Genomic DNA, 22,186 nt, shown 5'->3' with positions numbered 1-22,186 from the left:
GGAGATACCAACACCTAGCTGTGAGGACCCGGCCAGCTCCCAGAAATCAGCAGATTCTTTTCTCCTTCTCATTTCCCACTTTTTGACAAAGACAGCTGGACTCAGACTACAAACCCTTCATAGGTGATATCCAGATTTTCCCCAACGTGCAGATTTTGGCTGAGCAGGAGGTTGTTCAGAGAACAGGGGCTGTGGTTGGCTGGGGTAGACGCTCCTGGTCCTTCGGTTTCAGGGTGCACTGTTGACTCCTCTGACGTGTGCAGTCACACATTAAAACTCTGGGCAGGACAAACCGGCCAGCCGTAACACAGTTACTCTTAGAAATAAAATGCTGTGCTTATTAATCTCAGCTATTGGCAGTTACTTATTTGAAATATTCAGGAGAAATTCTGTTCATTCCTTCAGCTTAACAAAAGGATATTATATCGGCTTTAAAATAGCAGTGCTCCAAAATGTATTCACCAAATGCAGTGAACGTGCCACAATGATGAAAGAGGTTGTTGATGTGGGAGGAGTGGGGTGGGGTATATGGGAACCTCATATTTTTTAATGTAACATTTTTTGTGATCTATGTATCTTAAACAAAAAGACAAAAATTTAAAAAAAAAATTTTTTTTAAGTATCTCTGTATATCTCTTTATTTCTAAACCTTAAATTCTGTAGCTTTTTAAAATTGAAGTTCATGTTTTTGCATGAAAGTTTTTTAAAATTGTAGTAATTAGAGGTACCCTGGGGTGTCTAAAATACTGGCTGGGAATGACTGGAAGCTAACTTTTCAGAGCTCTGGGTCTTCTGTTTGTGCATAAAGCATGTATCTATAAACACTCTTACCTTCAGTGAACAGTTAATAACGGTGGGGAAAAAAGGCCCTTTGAGGAGAAATGGGAAAATGTGATGAGTAGATGAGTAAGCCATGATTTTGTCCCCCATGGGACTCACAATGAGAGAATCTGCTTCACTCCACATTCTTTACTTTTTGTCCACAACCAAACTTCCACAGAAACTCAACAAATGCTCGTTGTGTGTGATTTCCTGATGCTGATGATATTGGCAATGATGATGGGCATTTATTAAACCTATTTTGAAGAACTAAGTATAATGCTAGAAATTATTTTCTTGATAAACAACAGCTTTTGTTATAAGCATAAGCTTTTAAGTACAGTTATCCCATCGGAAAACTAGAATATTGATAACATATATTAAATTCTAAAAACTTACTCATGTTGTCAGCACTGTGTCTCTGGCTCTGAGGGGTCAGCAGAGTTCTTTTAGCAGTGCCAAGAGCCTCTGCCATTTCATGAAAGAGAAACCTTATAAATGTCAGTGTCTTCGCCTCAGGAGTATTCAGGTTCCCTTCATTGTAGATAAGAGCTAAAATTTTATCTAATGGCATTAGCAAAAGTTACCAAACAAGAATTTATTTTTGTAAAGATACAAATCAAATTTGTAAATTTTGGCTGCTTACAGAGTCCTGAATATATTATGTTTTCGAAGTCTAGCAATATTTTTCTACTTAATGAATGCCTACCATTTTTGTGAATCGGGCATAGTTCAAGTTCAGGGTGTGGATGCCCGTGTTGACCCTGGTAGCGGAGGGTGCGCCTTCATCTGCAGCGAGGGCGTGCTGGTCGTGGAAGGGATATGGGCCTCAGGACTTGAAACCCAACAGTGGGCAGATCTGGGGAGGCCTCGTCATCACGCAGGCCCTCAGAGAGCCTTGAAAAATGAAAATTACCACTTTAAGGCGTGGTTAAGGTAGCTGCACATGACCTGCGAGCAGGGGATGCCTTCTTTCTGTAAACTCCTTGAGGGGCCAATGGGAAAGGGAGACTTGCTATGCGTTCACCATTCTTTCAACATTTACTGATCACTTCTTATAATATAGCAGGCACAAGTCTAGGTGTTTGGGACCCAAAGGTGAATAACTTACCTTCTCTGCCTTGATGGAACATATGGTGGGAAGGGGAGACAGTCCAAAATAGAGGATGAGAAATCCATTGCAGGTGTAATGAATGCTGAGGCTAGTGATGAAGTGTAAAGGGGAGATGCCTCCCCGAGCACGGTGGCTGGGGCTGGGCAGAGGGGCTTCCTGGCACTTTGCCCTGAGTCGGGAATGTCCGAGATGAACTTCAGGGTCTGTAGGATTAGCCAAAGGAAAAGGAGATATAGCTGGAACAGCATTAGGAAAATGAGGGCAGTAAGAAGCGGCGTGGTGGGAGGTGAACTACGAGCAGGTGTGAAGAGTTTGCTCATTTATTTTTGCTTGTTTCATTTAAAATTATATATTGCTATGATTGCACAATAATAAGACCTCTACTGTTTGTACTACATGGAGAGAACACCTACTTTTGTAATTCTCAAAATGATATGTGCCTCTAAGAATTCAAAACAAGACTATGGGCACTGGCAGGCTTAAAGCTCCCGTAAGCTATAATCACAGAAGTGTTTCTTTTATCCCTTAGGGTCTAAGATATTGTTGCATCTCTTAACTAGTTTCTCTTTATAGCAAATCAATGGTTCTCTTACAAAATGCAAACAAGCAAAAAGAAAAAAAATAAAGAAAAAATACTGCAGGTTACCCTGTGATTCTGGAATAATAATACATAGAACTCTAAAATATTTTGGACATGGACATTTGCATATGAACTAATAAAAGCTCCCCATTTATTTCTTAAACATAAAGCCAAGAACATACTGGTGAGTTGCCATTCCTTTCTGTACGCCTTTTGGCAGTAATGCTCTCTTTTAAATTTGAATAGCTGTTCTCAAGATGACTATGATAGACTATTCTATTAAAATTCTGGATTTTTTCTTCTCTATGTCTCTTTCTCTTGGTAGGAAGTTGAGCTCTTACTGTCAGAGATGCAGAATAGATGAATTTGGGATGCTTTTAATAGAAGATAACTTATAATGTCTCAACATAAAGCCATAACTATGTTGGGATGACTACGAAATAATAGATAATGCAGCATATGCTAAATAACACTGACTACTGCTCATGTCCAGTTAACTCTTTCACAGCTGAGCGGAAAATACGAATGTGATAGAAAAGTCCAGAGGTCGGCTAGGAAAGAAAGTGTCCCATTCTCTGAATTTAAAATATTTTCAAAATTAAACAACTTGTGTTTATTTCTGCTCAGGAAAAAAAGGACAAGAAAACTTGTCTTAACTTTCTCTAAAAGTAATTTTAAAAAAAATAGCAATAACAAAATTTGTAGTGCTGGAATCAGTGTTTGGCTTTCTTCAAAACAATGGAAAATTTCCAATGACAGCCCATGGATGTTCCCCAATTAGACACTCAGCCTTGAAAAGTATTCAGGATGCCTGGAGACAGTGCAAAAGACTTTAATGCCTACGATTCTACCTTGGTCAAACAGCACTATAAATGTGTTTGAAAAGCTGAGTCCCTATATTTCATTTTAAGGGGAGACCATGTCTCAAGATGTGCAGAAACCTGGCAGGGAATAAGTGAGGCTGAAAGGGTGAACAACACTGCTCAGTACTTGTGCCCTGGAGAGTCATCTCCCTCCCTCCCTCCCTCCCTCCCTCCCTCCCTTCCTTCCTCCCTTCCTCGCTGTTTCATTGAAACTTCTGGATGCATCCGTCTTCTCAAATGCACTTAAATCACAGCAGCTCTAAAAGGAACAGCTATTAAAGAAAGAAAAAAAAAAAGATTTAGCACTTGAAGTTATTGTTAAAATGCATACAGGCTGAAATTGATGTTGGAGATGAGTGTTTGCATAACCTGTAGGAGATTATTGTCAAGACTTCCTAATCAAGTTTTCTTTGACATTCATTTTAATTCAAGTAGCTAGAATTATTTTGCCCATGTTATTATAGCTCTTTCCAAAACCCTGAGGTGGGTAGACAGCCCCTTCAGCCAGCCCCCAGGAGAGGCTGGAATGCAATTTCAGCTGACATCAGAATTTCATTCATGCAGCCGTGAATGAAATGTAAACTGCATACTGTACAACTATCTGCATTCCTAATTTTATTCTTTGGCTATTTGACGTGGGAATGAATTACGCTGAAAACCAAGTTTTAATAGCAGTGAGCATCTCAGGCCCATCAGGTCTGTTCCCAGACCCCCCATTTCTGCTCATACTCTCACCATCCTGTTCTTCCACACCCAGAGCTGGGAGCCTGGAATTCTCTTTTCATCTCCTCTGCCCCTCACTCTCATACCTACTTAGTCACAAAATCGTGAAATACGTCTCTAATTTGGTTTTCTTTATGGTACCCTGAACTAGTGTGGGACCTTCTCCTCCTAGTCTGATCACCACCAATAGGAACGTGAGCTGCCTGGCATTTTTTCTGACTGGCCCAAGTGGTCTACATACGTTGCCATGGAATAATCAAATACCTCAAGCCTGCCTCGATAATGTTTTTCTTCTGCTCAAAAACTTTGCTTATCCCTTTCTGTGTCATTCTAATACACAAATTCCGAATTCCTCAGCCCAGCCCAGAATTCAGGGCATACGACGTGTGCTGTGGACCCCTTCATTAGTTCCAAATTCCTTTATTCCTAGCATCAGTATATAGAAAGCATGCAATAAGCTTTTTAAAATATTCCTACCTTTTTCACTTTTACATGACCCCTTTTACATCTCCATTTCTCTCCTTTTATACATCAAAATATATTCTTCAAGATCTAGTTCAAATGTAATATTTTCTGCAGAAACACCTTGATTCTCTTTCATTGAAAGTGAAAACATAGTCACTCACTTTTCCATTAATAACCCATTAAATTCTTGCTATATTCCAAATATGTAAAGGTGAATAAGGTATCCTACTTCAAGGTATTTACTCTAGGACTTTAACAAATGAACAGGTGTGACATCATGTGATCAACATTACAATAAAAGACTACACAGAGTTTCCAAGCAGGGTGTTATAAACTCCGTGGACATAGGTAACAGCCAAGAAAGTTCTATTGTAGAGAGTCTTGAGTGTCTTGGAAATAATGTTAAGACATATCTGTCAGAGAAGAGCACAATAAAGACACAGAGCCTTGAAATATCCAGGAGTGTTCAAAAAACAGCAAGAAATTTGACTTGGGCTGAGAGTGGGTATAAAAGATAAGATGGGGACAACAAAAAATGAGAAGGGCCACATTATAAAGTATTTGTTATGCCATGTCAAGAACTGTGCCTGAAATGTAGTAGAAGCTCAGTAAACATGTATTCAGTGAGTGAATGAATAACATCTACTACTAGTATATGGAAGCTTTATGCTTAAATATGTCCTGTTTAATAATTTACAAATTTGCACCTAGGCTCATTAAAGAAAAATCTGTATATACACTTTGTCGTTTCACTGTTTCATATGTGATACATCCTTAACCTATTAATTTAAAAATTAGAACTATCCTTACAGATATAATAACCAAAAATTAAGTTCTTAAAGTTAATATTTATAAATAAAATGTTAACATTTATTTGTGTTTTTCTTTTTCTAGGGTCAGACATTGTTCAATGGTTAATAAAGAACCTAACTATAGAAGATCCAGGTAAATAAGTCATTTTCCCATTGAATTTTGTTTTTTGTGGTTTTAAGAAATATGTTTCCTTGAGGCTAATATGCCAAACAAACAAACCTCTTGAAAAGGTATAATTAAACTTAAAGTATGCTTTTCAAATTTACACAATTTCACATAATCAACATATTTAACTAAAATCAGTAAATTCTTTACAATTTAGCACATACTTAAATATAATGCCCCATTTTGTACAATATGATTCAGATGATTGGCAATTGTTAGAAGTGATGAGCTGTACACATGTGCTTAACTAATTATGCATATAATTTATAGCAAGTGATTATGAAGTAATGAAACTTCCCTTCATAAGTGAAAATAAATCTCATTACTTTTAAATTTTGCTGTAGTTGTGTGTTTGCATGAGGACTGAAAACAATATGTTGCTCGTAATTCCATTTGTTTAAAACCATGTCAGAATGTGAACTTATTCTGCTGCCAACATGTCGCACTTTTTTTTTAATGTTCCTAAGCCACTGACCCATTCACTGTGGTGGGCACTGTGTTTATTCTGCATCAGTAAACCCAACTCCAGAGTGTGGGAATAGTTTCTCCCAGCTCATGTTTTGCATTTGTTCAGAATGGATTCCTAAACTTGTGAGGCATTTAATGGTCTTTTAAAAGTATCACATAAAAGTTTTCTATGTGGCAGAAAATTTACTTCCCTGGAAGGAAAAAACAAGATGTTTATTGTTTAGAGAAGATGTTGTGCAAACAAGAAAAATATCCTATAAAAACCTGGGATTACAGTGACTTTAATGGCATGGTAGAGAAGGACAGGGTCTGTGAAACTCTTTAGCACACTGTCCCGTGGAGTGAAGAGGATTCAGCCTGGTTTTGCTCCTGTCTCTGCTGAGACATCCTTAGCACGGTTTAGAAATAACGGTATTTGGAGATGATGCTTTCCCTCACGTCCAGCCACCTTTACAAAGCCATGCCATGAGAAAATGCAACTCTGCTTCTGGACGCAAACGCTGCGTGGACCCCCTGCTCATTGGGAACACGAGCCCTTAAATTACATATCCTAGGAGATGGAAAGGGATCGAAACAAGGGAAGATAGAGCAGTACTGCTAGCATCATGTTATCCCTACGTGAAGAAATGATTCTTAGGAAAAGAATCTTTAGGATTACAAAGTTCCCGTTTCAGCCTCGCCTTCCTGAAATGCTTGACTTTTAACCCTGTAGCATCAGACAAATGATCCCTGTACTGAAACAAACAGATTGGCTTTGTCATAGAGAGCCCAGGGACCTACTGAATGGTCAAGAATATTGTAGCTCAAAGGGGAAGTAGATTCAAAAGAGAAATTTTGTTTTGTTAGTTTAAGAAAGAAGATGTACTTCCGAAGTAGTCTGAGAAGCAGAGAAGAGATTTACTGATTTAATAAGCTGGTAAGAAGTAATTGCTGTATGGGTTTTCACACGAGATATCATTTTAGCTATGATGCATATGAAAAACCGCTTTTCTTTCACTTGCTCAACACTTTACGGAAGTTGTTGAGCTCCAAGAGAAGGTGAGTGGAGCAACCCAGCCAGTCACATCCAGGTTGGAACATACAAGTTCTTTCGCAGTTCTCACGACAGCCTGAAAAGTTAGCTCTTATTTTGTTTGTATCTTTAAATGAACAAATTCACCATCTATGGGGTGCAAGACTGGGTACCAGGTTTTAAGCATAGTAAGAAGAATAATTAATGATTGGTGTGAAGCTGTAACAAATTGTGCACCTAGAAAATGAATCAACCTGGCAGTCACAGAGATCCCCATTAAATATGATCCACAATGTAGCTGACATTGTAAGAGTTACTTTGAAGCCAGTACATAAGAAATCAAACAGACCGTTTGGGACAGCTTATGAAGAGAGATGGGTTATAATAATGCCAGGTCTAATTTTAACCCTTTTATATCCCTGAAGATGTTTAAAAATGACAGAGAAACCCACATCTGGATTGATGAGTCCATATTATTTCAACATTTAGTGTTCAGTATTTTATGAATAAGCACTTAATGCCTTTTCGTTTCTAATATAACAATTCAGTGAACATTTGGCTGACTATTTTGCTAGAGATTTTGGTACTATTAGATTATTTGGTCATATTGTATTGCTGTTTTAAAATAAAGGTGGATTCAAACTTTTCGTTTCAGGTGAGGATTTTTTTTAAGTTAGGATCATACCCACATATACGTCGAATATGCATATAATATACGCAGAGGACTGGTCTTCGATTTTTGTTTCCTTCTACTTCTTAAGCTCATTTTTATAATTTATATTTTTTTCCTTGGAAAAATCTATTCATTGATTCATTCACTATTTCATTCAAAAAAAAAGTTCTCCGATGTCTTCCTGCGAGCCAGGCACTGGGAGTGCGGTGGGGGACATCTGAACATTCCCTCCTTGAACAGCTCGATTGTCGCGGCTTCCGGGATATCACACTCCCCCGCTTTCCTTCTTCATCCCTAGTCCCTGGGGCTCGCTCTTCAGTGATACTTTTTGGCTCATCTATAAAGCTTGGACTATCCTAGGTTTCTGTCCTTAGTACCTTTCCTTTTTTTAAAATTATTACTATTTTTTAATGGTCTTTTTTTAAAGCTGCATAGATCACAAAAACTGTTACATTAAAAAATATAAGAGGTTCCCATATACCCCACCTCCCACCCTCCCACATCAACAACCTCTTTCTTACAGCTGCAAGCAGGAGAATCATATCCATCAGCCATGTGGGATCTAAGCTCCTCTTGATATAGAGGTGGAGAGGCATCCCCATCCCAGGGTCCACAGGATAGAGGAATAAAATATGGGCTAGAGTGAACTTACTGGTATTCTACTATAGAACTATTGTGACTCTAGCAATGGAAGAAGTTGTATCCTTGAGACAGTGGCCACGGGAGTTGCTGAGGGCAGGGAGAGGAAAGAAGAGGTGTGACGTGGGGGCATTTTTGGGTGCCTTTCCTTTTTCCATCTGTACACTGTTGCTAAGGGTTACCATGGCTGTAGATGACAGACGTATGGGGAAGAGTCTCAAGTTCATAGCATCCATGCTGAGCTTACCATGAGGCCCATGTTCATCTAACCAACGCCTGCTTGATCTCCTTGGAGAGACCCAGACCAAACCCTTCACTTCCCGCACCTCCCACTTCCCACGGCTGCTCCTCTCCGTCTTCCCAGCACTGTCATGACATTGTCTTCTGCAGAAGTCATGTGTGTATTTCCATTTGGTCAAGCCTTCTGTCTAGCCTTTGAGGAGTGTTTTGAAGTTACCCTCATCCAACTTTTGCACATTTCTTATTGAGTTTATTCCCAATTATTTTATTTTGTGTTATTATATGCAAGCCTTCTCTTCCCTTGTATCTACCAGGTTGTTGTTTGTATATGTGTGTATGTGTATATGTATACCTAACTTATAGATATATAAATTATTGATCCTTATATACTAATTTTACATATATATATACTTTGCTAAATTCTCTTATTTGCTTTAATTTTTTGGGCTAATTTGTTGCAAAGCAAGAATACTTCTTCCAGGAGTTTTTTTTGGGATTCTTGCTCAGGGTATGTGGACGTTCACCCCTGAGTCCTCGCAGATCTCCCGGCATCTTTGGTTTTTGTGTGTGTATGTTGACAGCTTGGCTAGGAGTAGACCTGAGATGAAATTTCCTCTCTAAAATGTAGCTACTGATTCATTGCACTCGTGTATTTGATAATCTGGCAAAATCTAAAGAAAATTAATTTTTCTTAATTTTATCATATATGTAACACTAGTTTTTCCCCTGCTAAATGCTTACAATGTCTTTTCTCTCCATGAAATGCAAAATTATAAATAGGCCAATTCCAGGGTTTTTATCCTTTTCATTATTTTTGTGTGAATTTGTAATCTGTTAATTCATTTATGTCAGTTGATTTACCCATCAGTTGAAGAGAGATTAATATTTTTCTGTTCTATTGCTTAAACCACATTTTCCTCATTTCTAAAATGAATATAGTAACCCTGTATACTAGTTAGTGCTTTACTGAGGATTAAATAAGTGATGTGTAAATCTGTTATTACAATGACTATTATATAATACTCAGGAAATATTAGCAATTGCAGTAATTTTTGTATTTGTTGTTATAACTAATTATTCACTTCATTGTCATGCTTTATCCTCTTGAAACAACATCCACTTGTATGTTTCTCTTCATTCTGTACCCCAATTATCATTTGCTTCTTTTTCATTCTTAGCTTTTGCTCCTCCTTCTCCTTTCTAGGTAACCTGTCAGGTTTGTACACTAGCACTCATTCTGATTTTCTTCATTGTCAATTTAATTCTTAATTGCTGCCATATAAAGAAATATCACTGAATTTCAAATTTTTCATGACATTTCTTATTTTCTCCAGGTCCTTTGTATTTCAGCCAACAGTTGAGCAAGTTCTTTTTTAATCTTAATGCATTGTCTTATAAACTACCTTTCATCTCTTCCTACATCCAAATATTTACTTTTAATATTGTAAGTGTACATAGATATTGTCATAAGTTTTCTTCATCTCCTTTTATGTCTTAGAAATGTTTGTGGGTTGGTTTTTTGGTGAATTTTTTCCATTTATTTCTCTTTAAACCTGAAGGGCTCTATATAGGACCGATGTTTACTTACCAGCAGGATGGAGGGTTTCTTCTTGGACAATTCAATGCCATAGATTCTCTCCTTAGCACCTGAGCTGGAGAGCAGACTAATGTGTGTTTGCATTAATGGGTTAGTTTTCTTGACACACCGAGTGGACTAGTGGGGAGGGGGCTAGAGCTGCGCGCAGTCGCAGCCCCAGGACTGGATCATGGTGGCATGTTGCCTCTGCGTGCCATGGGCCCTTTCCGTGGGCCACGGCTTAGTACCTGTGTTCAGTTTTGTCAGCTGGCCAGCTACTTGCATGGTGTGGCTATGTCCGACTTCTGCTGTGGTGTTTTGTTCTGCACCATGGAAAAGAGAAGCAGTCCACATTTGTAGCTTTACTCTTGGTGCAATCCCTCTCCAGCTGCTTGTGGGTGCTGTGGGTCTGTTACAATGAACAGTATCTAAAGTGATGTGCTCCTTTCTCTCTCATTCTGTTCTTCCCACCCTAAGTTCAGGGGGGTTATCGGCAATCTGCCAGAATCATCTCTACTTAGTCCTGTGGAGCTATCTCGGGAGGGTGTTGCATTCTGGTCCTTGATACAGTATATGGGTTAGCCTTGGAGCAGCCTCTTTGGCACTCTTCCTTAATTTTTAGTGCCAATACTGGTTTCTGTTTGTGTCGTTTTTTTGGTAGGGTTGGTAGATATAAACCCTACAGGTTTATGCTGCCGTCCTACCAGAAGAATGGATATTTGTATGAATCCATCTCAAATGATGTCACTCAGAGTCTAGAGAAGTGCATACAAAAATCAAAGCACAGAATAAGTTATATTAGTCCTAGAGTTAAAGTGCAGCTGATGTGTTAAATAAAACCACCCTCTTGATTTTGTGGGGAGAAAAATTGATGCACATCAATTGTTGGATGGGGCAGGGCGGTGAACGTCCCCCCACCTTGACATCTGTTAAATCCGTGTTTTTACCGCCCAAGTCTTCAGCTGGTGGTCCAGCCATTGACAAGACCCCTTCCTGTCTATTGACTCTTTGCTTCTGCCAGGCTCACGTTAGGGCACAGCAAGTGATCTGTTCCTCCCACCTCAAACTGGGAAAGTGTGCGGTGCTTCCTGAGGCCTCACGCTGTCTCCTCTGGCCCAGGTCTCCATGTGGGCAGTGAAGACTAAGTCCTCTCTACCTTACATTCCTGTAGTTTTGCTTGATTTCCCCATTGCCTGAAATGTTATTCTATCACATCGATCAGCTTTTGCTGTGTAAAAAACCATCCCAAAACTTTGTGGATTAAAATAGACATGCTTTCTATGCAGCTCCTGATTCTCTGGGACAGCTGGGCGGCTGTTCTGGCTTGGAAGCCCTGGCACGCGGTAGCTGTCAGGGGCATGCTGCTCACTCCCTTATCCCTCCACCTGCAGACACTCACCTCTTCATGGTACTCTCATGGTTCCAAACAAAGCACTGGCTTTGGCTTATGTCATATTTACTTTTTTTTTTTAAGGTTTATTTTTATTATTTATTTCTCTCCCCTCCCCACCCCCCCGCCCCAGTTGTCTGCTTTCTGTGTCCATTCGCTGTGTGTTCTTCTGTGTCCACTTCTATTCTTGTCAGTGGCACCAGGAATCTCTGTCTCTTTTTGTTGCGTCATCTTGCTGTGTCAGCTCTCTGTGTGTGCGGCGCCATTCCTGGGCAGGCTGAACTTTCTTTCACACTGGGCGGCTCTCCTTACGGGGCGCACTCCTTGCGTGTGGGACTCCCCTATGCGGGGGACACCCTTGCATGGCAGGGCACTCCTTGCGCGCATCAGCACTGCGCATGGGCCAGCTCATCACATGGGTCAGGAGGCCCGGGGTTTGAAACTTGGACCTCCCATGTGGTAGGCAGATGCTCTATCCATTGAGCCAAGTCCACTTCCCCATATTTACTTTTGTCTAGTTGGCCAAAGCCATACCATTGGGAAAACCCCGGTGCAGAGAGGAACTATCCAAGGATGGATGCCCGGAGAGTGAACAAATTGGGGCCATTACTGCCGCAGTCTTCTCTCTCTCAACTCTGCCCTTCCATGATATGTCTTCCTATATTGTGGTTTGGATTTATAAATGTCACCCTGCAGAAACTCTTCATTTTCTCTTAGTCAACATGCTTTAGGTCAACATTATAGATAATATTTTGAACAAATGTATAGAAATATAAAGCTTTGGTGAAGTCAAGAGCCTTCAAAATATTATGAACAGTTTTCAGAAACTCTTTGATGGCACCCGTGCCTTCACTGGAAGGGCCACCCTTGCCAGGCTCTTGAAGTGACGCGGCACAAGTTGAGGAGTACCTGAGACCCTCAGTCTTATTAGTGGCTGGGGTTTGAAATGACTCTGTGACCCCCGAGTTTTCCTAGAGTGGCACGCTGCTTCCTCCACCTTTTTCCTTCTCTCCATCAGCCTATGCTTCTTGAGATCTCAGCATTTCTTGAGCGGCAGCCTCTCAGGAATGGGCTATGGGCTTTGGAGATAGGGTTGAGTTTGAATCTTAATTCAAGTATTTACTGGCCAGGCAGCATTTTGTGAGTTACTTAATTTATCTACCTTTTATTTTTCTTTGGTAAAAAGCTTTTAATACCGTGTTGTGTGAAGCCAAAATGAGTCAACATGGAAGTACGGCAAAATCTTTGTTTTATTTATTTATTTTTTAGGAAGTACCAGGGATTGAACCTGGGACCTCATACATGCAAGACAGGTGCCCAACCACTGAGCTACATCCACTCCACTCTATTTTTAAATGGGCCAGATTCTTAAACTCTAAACATTTGTAAGCTCATTTAATTGACTTGAATTATTTTAAGAATGTATGTAATTTCTAATTACCTTCAAATACAACCTATTCTGTGAAACATTCTCTCAATAATTCAGATCACAATTGTTTTTCTTTAGCTTGAGATGCAAGAGTATTTACATTGTTAGTAGTTTGATTTTATTATCTTTTATTTTTTGTTTCACATATTTTGGTCCTATTACTTCAGTTTTGAATCTATGTGATTTGGCAGAGGGTGCACATCCTTTTCAACCATCAAGTGAAGTGCCAAGATCAAGAGGTGCTCAATAATCTAATTTTATATTACCAGTAATTTACTGAAATAGCATCAATTTAATGGTAACCTATGAATCGTTGTTTACTTTCCTTCCAAAAATATGGGGAATGGTAAGAAGAAAGAAATTTAAAAATGGATTGTTTTTAATCTGAACTAAACACCGTGTAAAAGAAATGACTTAATTTCAGACAAGATTAGTGATAGATTTCCCCAGTATAAAAATTTAATCTTGAAAGAGTTGCAAATTTTCTTCCTCTAAGTGTATTATCTGTTGTTTAAAAAAAACAGTGCAAACTGAGATTCAGACAAGTCAACCGGATGTATTGCCTACACAACATCAAACAACTGAATTGAATAACTTAATTATCACTGAATTAATTAAATCAATCCATTATGCTCAGCATTATACAGAGAGTCTGTCATCTGCCTCCCAAGGCTTCCACAAGACCTCTGGAGAATGTGATCTAAATTCTGTTAATGAATTTAATAAAGCTCCATTACACAATGCCTTTGTATTCCATGGACTTGCTTAGACTGTCACTGAAATCATAGCCTTAAGAACACAGGGATGCATAGAACTGAAAAAGTGTGTAATTTCTCTATTATCCTTGGCAATATTTTATATTTGTAAAGTATTATATGCTTTTCCATATAGTTTTATATAGATATTTAAATTGATTGTCACATTACCAGGAAGTAGCCAGGGCAGATATTTTCACCATTTTAAAATTAGAAAATCAATTGAGAGAAATTTATATATGCCCAAAGTTACATAAAAACCTATTCCAAGAAGCTGACCCTAGACCTGTCGATATCCTCCCTTTGGGTTTGCTCATTTTTAGTCGTTTCAGATGTGATTTTGCTTTTCCACAAATGGTTGGCAACCATAAAAAGGTCATATGGCCACTTGACAGGATGGCACTTTACACAGTGCATCTGGAATAAAGTATGTGCTCCCTGGATTTGGAGTCAATTTACCTATCGCATCCTGAACATACCATTCTGTTAGACAGGGTGCTTATTTCCTACATATTTTAACTCATATCTATTAGAGGTAAAATAAAAAGAGATCTTTAATGTATGCTCTTCAAATTGTTTCAAATAACAGCCTTGCTTGGGTGGGAAGAGAGTAGAAAGATTTAAAACACCCTTGCAAATAATCATCAAGACTCTTCTGAGCCTATAAAAATCCACATTTTATTGTCTATTCTGCCAACTGTCATGTCGATAGGAAATAAATAAAAGCAACCCTTTAATTATTGTTCCAATTTGAACCACTGTATAAAGACATTCTGTGTTTCTAAGGCATCGACTGTGGGAGAGTGTGGGCTGTGATGTGGACCATTGACCATGAGGTGCAGCGGTGCTCAGCGATATATTCACCAAGTGCAATAAATGTCTCATGATGATGGAGGAGGTTGTTGTTATAGGGGGAGGAGTGGGGTGAAGAAGGTGGGGGGTATATGGGGACCTCATTTTTTTTAACGTAACATTAAAAAAATAAATAAAGACAAAAAAATTGTAAAAAAAAAGTCTTCTGATGATAATATGCAAGAAATCATAGATTGGAGTAATTGCATCCGCCTCTAAACAAGATTGATTAATATGGTACAGTGTTTTAATTCCCAGGCTACAAAAACAAATGTCATATGAGTTGACTTAAATAACAGGAATTCATTGGCTTCCAGTTTGGAAGCCAGTAAAGACTGTGGCATTCTGGGCAGGCTGCTGGTGATCCTTGACTTTGCTGTCACATGGCAGTACATGCGGTTGTGCCTTCTCCTCTCTCTTCTGTTGACTTCTAGCATCGGGAGCGTCCACGTGGCTTCTCTCTCTGTGTGTCTGAATTTTGTTCTGCTTATTCCAGTAATCCAGATTCAACCTGACTCAGTTGGGCCACACCTTACTTGAAGTAACACCTTGAGAGATTTTGTTTATAATGGGGCCACACCCAACAATGTGCAGATGAAAGCCAAGAACATCCAAACTGGGGTGTGTGATTCGATCCACCACACCCAGTTTCAAAATAATATAGATTACCCAAACAGCCATCTGGCTGTTAGAAATAACTCGCAAAGGAAAAAATTGTCAATAAATTCCTCACATCTTTAGACCTCTGCTCCCACCCCAAGCTCCTGCTCCTGCAGCTGGAGCTTCATAATTATGCACACATGGAATCGTATATGTTCTTCTAATTATTTCTTATGAGATGAGCAACAGTCATGGTTTCCTTTGTGTATTCAGTATATTTTAGATTCTCCTCAAAACAGAAAAGTAATTCAACTTTGCATTTATTCCATTAATGCCCCATGTAAAAAAAACCTTTGGTATCTTGTACATTTAATATCACCAGGAACCTCTCTTTTGGTGGTTCTTGGCCCTTGGGAATGCTCTAGCAATTCAGAAAGTGAATAGCATGCAAATGTTTACTCTAGGAATTTTGCCATTCAAAATAATTACCACCACCTAGTGTGGCCCAATAACCTCCAGCTGGTGGGACCACCTGTCTCATTTACCTTATTAGCCAGCATTATTTCTTTCTTCTTTCCACCCGTAATTGTTTTGCATTTGCATTTCAATACCGTATTTCATAATGTAACAAGTGACTGTTGTCATTTGCCATTCAGCTGCTCTACAAAGTTAAAAAATCGAAACCCAGCCCGTATTGGAAAGTCTTTATGAGGTCCAGGTCAATAAGTTAAGTTTTTGTGGCCAGAATAAGGGTTATGACCTCCGGTGGGTCTGCCGTGGTTTCAGCCACTGGTGGCCAGCCTTCCTGCTGAGAAAGGCTGCTTCTGGTGCTAGCTTCTGGCTGCCTTCACCTGCCACCCCTATTACTCTATTGCAGCAGGAGTACAAAATAACCAGACATCATTAGCATTAATAACCCGGGAGCCCCGGTACCATGCTGGGCATATGGCCCTTATTCAATTCTTGTAAGCAGGAAGAGGGCAAGAGGGCTGACAGTTATTGAACACCAACTATGTGTCAACCATAGAGAGACAAGGCATGACTTATTCAAGAGAACGTGTTATTCAATCTTAAAAAAAAGAAAAGAAAAAATATCCGTGAAATAGGTGGTAGATAAAAAAAAAATATCAAGTCTCAAATCACAATGCCAGGAAGAAAACCAGCATTCAAACCCAGAGTCATCTGATTTCAAAACATGAACACAATCACTGGTTTCACTTTTACAGAAGATCACTTTTACTTTCACCGATGAGACCTCTAAGACTCACAGCAGACTAGTAAGGCATGGAGCTGAGTTCATACCAGCGGTGGCTGGTGTGATGCCAACACAGGGCATTTTCTAGATCCAGCAGGTACGCTCTGGCTACCCTACTAGTCAATACAAGCATCTGTAAATACCAGTCCCAGAGTCTGGTGACCACTCTCTTTTTCATCTGATTGGCTTATTTTTTTATATTTGCTCATTAGAATTGCCAGCCATTAAGCAAAATACTGAAAAGCAACTGGGAATCTAACCAGAAATGCTGTCCTTTCTCGTGTAAAACTTCAACAAACATGATGAGGCCAGGGTTCAATGTATTAGTAAATAGTTATTTAACTCCACTTAGGGGCATTTCCATTGATAAAGAGAGTCTGAGATTTCTGCTCCTATCCACTAGAAAAATAAAAAATGAAGACTTTTTCATAGACCAAATGGAAAAGGCACAATTGCTTGGTACGCTGCCTTGTCTTTCCAGCAGCTTGTTGAACTGTTTGCTAGTTTTCTTCTTTTTAGGTCTTCAGTTTCTCCTTTATTAACCTTTTTGTATATACAGGTTCCTTTTATAAGACAATTTATTTTATTGTTTTTTTAAATTTTATTTTTGGGGAAAGAGATAAGGCATAAACTATCTTGAGAGAAAGGAAGAAAGAAAGGAAAGGAAAGGAGAGAAGGAAAGAAGGAAGAAAGAAAAGGATGAAAGGATTTGTTAAAGTTAATAAGGCTTTAGGAGAGGGCCTTGTCTAAATATATACCTATTCATCAGTATCAGCCTCTCTGAGAAAATGATGAAGATGTTAAGTGATTATATCTGTCATCCAGAGGTGGCCGCAGACAACTGTGTAAGAACTGTCTGAAGTCAGGCCTCTTTATCTTTTATTAAAGATAACAGAGTATTTTTTATTTCCAACCTGAGGAATGAGTTAGTTTTTTTTTTATTCCTCTATATCTGAGTTGAGAACAATGCAACTTGTTCTATTTCTATATCACATTTCATGAAGCTTTTCCTTTTATTACAGCTAAGAATGATAGGAAATGCAAGCTGCAACAGGACAGAAAGCTTGATGAAAGTGCCAATAGAAGCTTTGTGATTTCACTGTGATTCTGCTCCAGCCTGAATGTTTCCATCTGCACTGAAATGTGATCATGAACCAACATATAGATTATTGCTGTAGCAGTTAAAAGACCGCCCTTTATAAGATAAGAAGTCTAAGAAACTCAATGTAGCATACAATACAATTTTTTTTTATTTTGAAAATTCCCCTTTAAGATAGGGAGTCTTCAAGTCTAATAAGCTTTTTAAATTTTTTTTTCAGTTATATTATAATTCAAGTGATTGGGACCTCTTGAATTTTCCAGAATTCCTATCTCCTGCTCTGTTTACTAGACCTGGGCTTTCAGGACTGTTAGAGTATGTTCTGGACACCACAAAGAATTCTGATAGATGCCATTTCACGTGAGGCATGTGCTGAGAATGTGGTTTGGGTCATTTTTTATCGTGACGGCACATGTTAGTTACCCTGACTTTTTGGAAGGAATTGCCTAGAATTTTGATTCTCTTGAAGGCTCGTGGTAGAGGAATATCCGATTTCCAGGCTGAACTGGGAGGCTCCTCTGTCTCAGCCAGCCTGGCATGTTGGTTCTTCCTCTGCTGGGGCTCGCCCATGAAACACGTGGAGTCTGGGGGTTGTGGGCTTTTCCTGAGCCATGATGGGCTTACCACTTCTTAATTTGCTTCTGGAAGCATCTGTCTTCCCTAAACACTCTGCCTGGTCTCCTTGGGTACTTCCCCAAGAGCTCCCTATTATCTGCTTGGTAAGTGGCTCAGGAGCCCTCGCTTGGTGCCCGATGTCAGATGTCCCATGGGGTGAATTACTGTAACACATTTTCCTTAAAACATTTTGTATTACAAAAAGCACTAAAAATCCACCTTAAGTAATTTGGGAAATACAGAAAAATGTAAAGAAGATAATGAAAAGCACTCATAACACGCACCCTGGGATAGCCAGTGCTGAAGCGTGGACACATCTCTCCAGTCTTATTTGAAGGCACACGCCCCTACGGTCCAGTGATATTGGAAATTCGCCCCCTGCTCGGTGTATTTTCCCCTTCCCATTCCTGAGCATTCCTGGGCATTCCCAATCCAGTGCCTCAGGTCCCTTCGTCCCCACCTACTTGTGATGCCCCTACACTTGCCCCTGCTCCTGCCCTTGGGGAAATCGCTGTTTTCTGGGGACAGTGACCCTCTCTCCCACCACTTGGGGCCCAGCTAAGGTCATCGCTCCTGCCCAGGGTATTATGAAGCCAAATCCATTGCCCAGGCTTCCGTCTTGAGCTCCTAGGTCCTAACTTTTTTTTTTTAAGATTTATTTTATTTATTTATTTCTCTCCTCTTTCCCGCCCCCCGCCCCCAGTCCCGGTTGTCTGTTCTCTGTGTCTCTTTGCTGCGTCGTCTTCTCTGTCCGTTTCTGTTGTTGTCAGCAGCACGGGAATCTGTGTTTCTTTTTTGTTGTTGTTGCGTCATCTTGTTGTGTCAGCTCTCTGTGTGTGCAGCGCCATTCCTGGGCAGGCTGCACTTTCTTTCGCACTGGGCGGCTCTCCTTAGGGGCACACTCCTTGCGCGTGGGGCTCCCCTACGTGGGGGACACCCCTGCGTGGCACGGCACTCCTTGCGCGCCTCAGCACTGCGCATGGGCCAGCTCCACATGGGTCCAGGGGGCCCGGGGTTTGATCCGCGGACCTCCCATGTGGTAGACGGTCGCCCTGACCAATGGGCCAAGTCTGCCGCCCCTAGGTCCTAACTTTAAAAAAGACTCACTTGAGTCTTGGTAACGGTGGAGGGCAAATAAAACACAGAGAGTAACATACGGCGCCTTAACAGGCAAGGCCTCTAGAAACTATTTCCCTGTGCCCTCTGGAGACAGAGGCCAAGACCCCATCCCCCCACTAAAAATCTTCCAGGCAAATTCAGGCCAGATTCTAGGCTAAAGTGACTCCTAGTCAAAAAGAAAAGGGCAACATTTCTCTCCATCCTACTCGTAGCCCCAGTTTCCACAACCTCACAGCCTGCGCTAGGGTTGACCTTGTTGAAGGATTTCTCAACAGAGCAAACACCAACCCCAGGGACAGGGGTGTGGGCTGTCCCTGTTGTCATATGATGGTCTGAATTCAGTACATTCCCCAAAGTGTGCAGCGCACTTTCACTGGAATGTAAGCAGTGTGAGGCAAGGACTTGTTTCGTTCCTGACTCATAGTAGGTGCTCAACAAACATTTATTGAGTTGAACACACTTGAACATAAGAGAACATTAGCATGAAAAACTGGGCAGTTTTTATCTTACATATTTCACTTAATATTATATAATAGACGTTTCCACATCCATGGTTCAGGCCTTAGGGGAGGTTTTACTTTGAGGTGAAAAACGCAAGGGTTCCATCACCAACCAAGCCCAGAAAGTGTTTAGTTATTGAAAAGAAAATGAAACATCCTGGATTATCGGCCTTTGGTTTCATATCTTCTATTTTTCTCTACAAAAAGGCAAGGAGAGATATTATCCAACTGCAGGAAAATGTTCTAAATGTTGTGAAGCAATGGGCTCCCCTCCTAAGGAAGTTAGTTTTCTCTTGTGCAAAATGAGTTTTATAAGCAAATAGTAGCTCCTGTTAGAAAGGAGATATGATTTGTTTGTTGAAATGTTGTAGCGCTCTGAAAGACCCATAGCAAGGACATATGGAGGGTCTCATAAAAATCATAAAAACAATAAAAACAGATTCCTTGGTGAGAAATTTATCCCTGCACTGAAAGCAATACCCTATTAAGTGAAACAACTACTCTAAGTTTTGCTTTGATTGATTTTTCTGTGCTTGTTTCAAAACTGTTAAATCCATTGGAAAGTTTCCTGAATCCCTCTAGATATTCTGTCTTTTTGAACCCGATTCAAGGCCACAGCACTGGCTACAGCTTAGAAAAATAGGGGCTCTAGACATTTCTTTTCCTTTATTTTAAGCAGAGTCAGGAGGTCAGCTTTTCTGAAATTTCAGGTTTGTGCAGGTAAGTAGTAGGAGGTAAGCTGGAAGATGTTGGGTGGTTGGATCACGAATGGCCCTGAATTGTTCTGAGATAGTTTTCCTTGGTCTGCTGTGCAGTGAGCAGCCTTTAAGGAAGCTGTGCCTCGGCCCTCCACAGTAGGTAAACTTCCATTGCCTCACCTTTTTATAAACATATATGCTAGGTTATAGTAATGATTTCCAGCTCCCAAGTGGACCTCCAAATTTGATAAATATGCCTAATTTATTAACAAATGTCCAGTAGTGGCCTAATAAATATTTGGTCAATGGTGAAGGTATAAACAGAAACAAATTATTGGAACTATAGAAGACTTTTATCTCATGCCTTAACTTGCTTGCCAAGACTAGAGCTGACACAAGGTGGTCTTTTCTTAAATGAAAATTATGGTGTCTTAACTCTGCTGTCCCCGAGGGCCCTTTACAGCTCAGCGTTAAGGACCTGGCCACCGGCAGCCCCTCTACGCAGGGCCTTTGGGAAGCAGGCTGATGACAGCTGCTTCTCAAGCCTCTGCTCACTCTCCCCCTGCACCTCCTGCTGATTTATATGCTCACTCCCTTTAAGAAAATGTTGGGCCCTAACCTACAGGAGCTGCCATTCAGAGGCACAAGAGCCTGCGTTGGTGAGGAACAGCTCTGTAAGTAGTAGATGAGACACCCTACCAAGCAGTCTATTTCAGGCACATCGAGTCAGAGAAAAAGATGCAAGTGAATTGGCAGTGAAGAGCATAGTTTAAAAATAAAGAAGAGACATAACATAGCTATTGCTTAAATTACCTTATGCAACGATGTCAAAATTCTCCCATCATTTTGTGGAATATTATATACTATGAATATTGAGGAAGGCAGCATACTGGGAGAAGCATAAACGTCATTGAAAGATTAGGAAACAAACATATAAGATAATAAAATGAGACTAAAGTATTTTGTCAGGAGATGGAAGGACAAAGAGGACAATAGAACATAATACTTCTTGTCAACTCTGAGTTTTCCCTGATGGAGACCAAGAAGATGTTCCACGCAGGCGACAGAGGACAGGACTTAGACTGCAGGGGAGGAATTTACTTGAGACCATCCCTTTTAGTTCCCAGATGAAAGGGAAAGTTTTAAAAATCAATGGAGTTTCAGAAAAGGCAAGGGATGCTCTTTTCAGGAGCTCTTTAGAAACAGGTTAGCTATCTCTTCACCTCTGGTGGACAGAAGGCAAACTAAGTGATATTTTGGTCTTGAGTTACAGTAAAATGCCATTTGGGCTGTCATAGAGTACCTTTAGAAACAGTCTAAAAAAATCTATCTGATGTGAAGCGATGATAAAATAGTAACAAGAGAGACAGGTCTGCAGGTAGGACCATTCATGCGTTTAATCAGTTGTTAATGTGCAAGCAAATTGTGCATATCTCTGCATTGGAGATGAGGTAGTGACCATTCTCATGAACAAAACAGACATTGGATAAATCATTGCACCAACAGCCAAATGATTAGCCACTGCACCTCACAGATGCGTTCCATTTCCTCCTGTCCTTCCAGTCCACCCTCCAAGAGAGTGTCTCATTCTGGATCAGTCCCATTCTGGATATGTTCCTATCTTGATGTAGCAGTGTGTGCACTTCTATTAAAAATCACTCAGTGCTATAGATTATTGCTACCAAGTCATCTTGATTTCCCATGCCAGTCAGGCTTTCAGAGCT

At 40.1% G+C, this 22,186-nt stretch overlaps 1 protein-coding gene across 7 annotated transcripts in view; it reads left to right on the top strand.

Moving 5' to 3' along the window:
• Positions 1 to 22,186, top strand: part of RGS7 (regulator of G protein signaling 7) — a 530,807-nt gene that overhangs the window by 369,396 nt on the left and 139,225 nt on the right. For 5 of the 7 annotated variants that reach the window (XM_071207357.1, XM_058309479.2, XM_058309478.2 and 2 more), the window contains exon 4: positions 5,459 to 5,509. The exons of the other annotated variants lie outside the window; for them this stretch is intronic. In XM_071207357.1, the coding sequence (XP_071063458.1) occupies positions 5,459 to 5,509 (51 nt within the window). The remainder of the gene's footprint in view (positions 1 to 5,458; positions 5,510 to 22,186) is intronic. 7 annotated transcript variants of the gene reach the window in all.

This window comes from Dasypus novemcinctus, chromosome 13 (genome assembly GCF_030445035.2).
Source record: "Dasypus novemcinctus isolate mDasNov1 chromosome 13, mDasNov1.1.hap2, whole genome shotgun sequence".
NCBI classification, from domain to species: Eukaryota; Metazoa; Chordata; class Mammalia; order Cingulata; family Dasypodidae; genus Dasypus; species Dasypus novemcinctus.
Note: the sequence above shows the minus strand (reverse complement) of the source record. Positions and strands in the feature narration are given on the sequence as shown.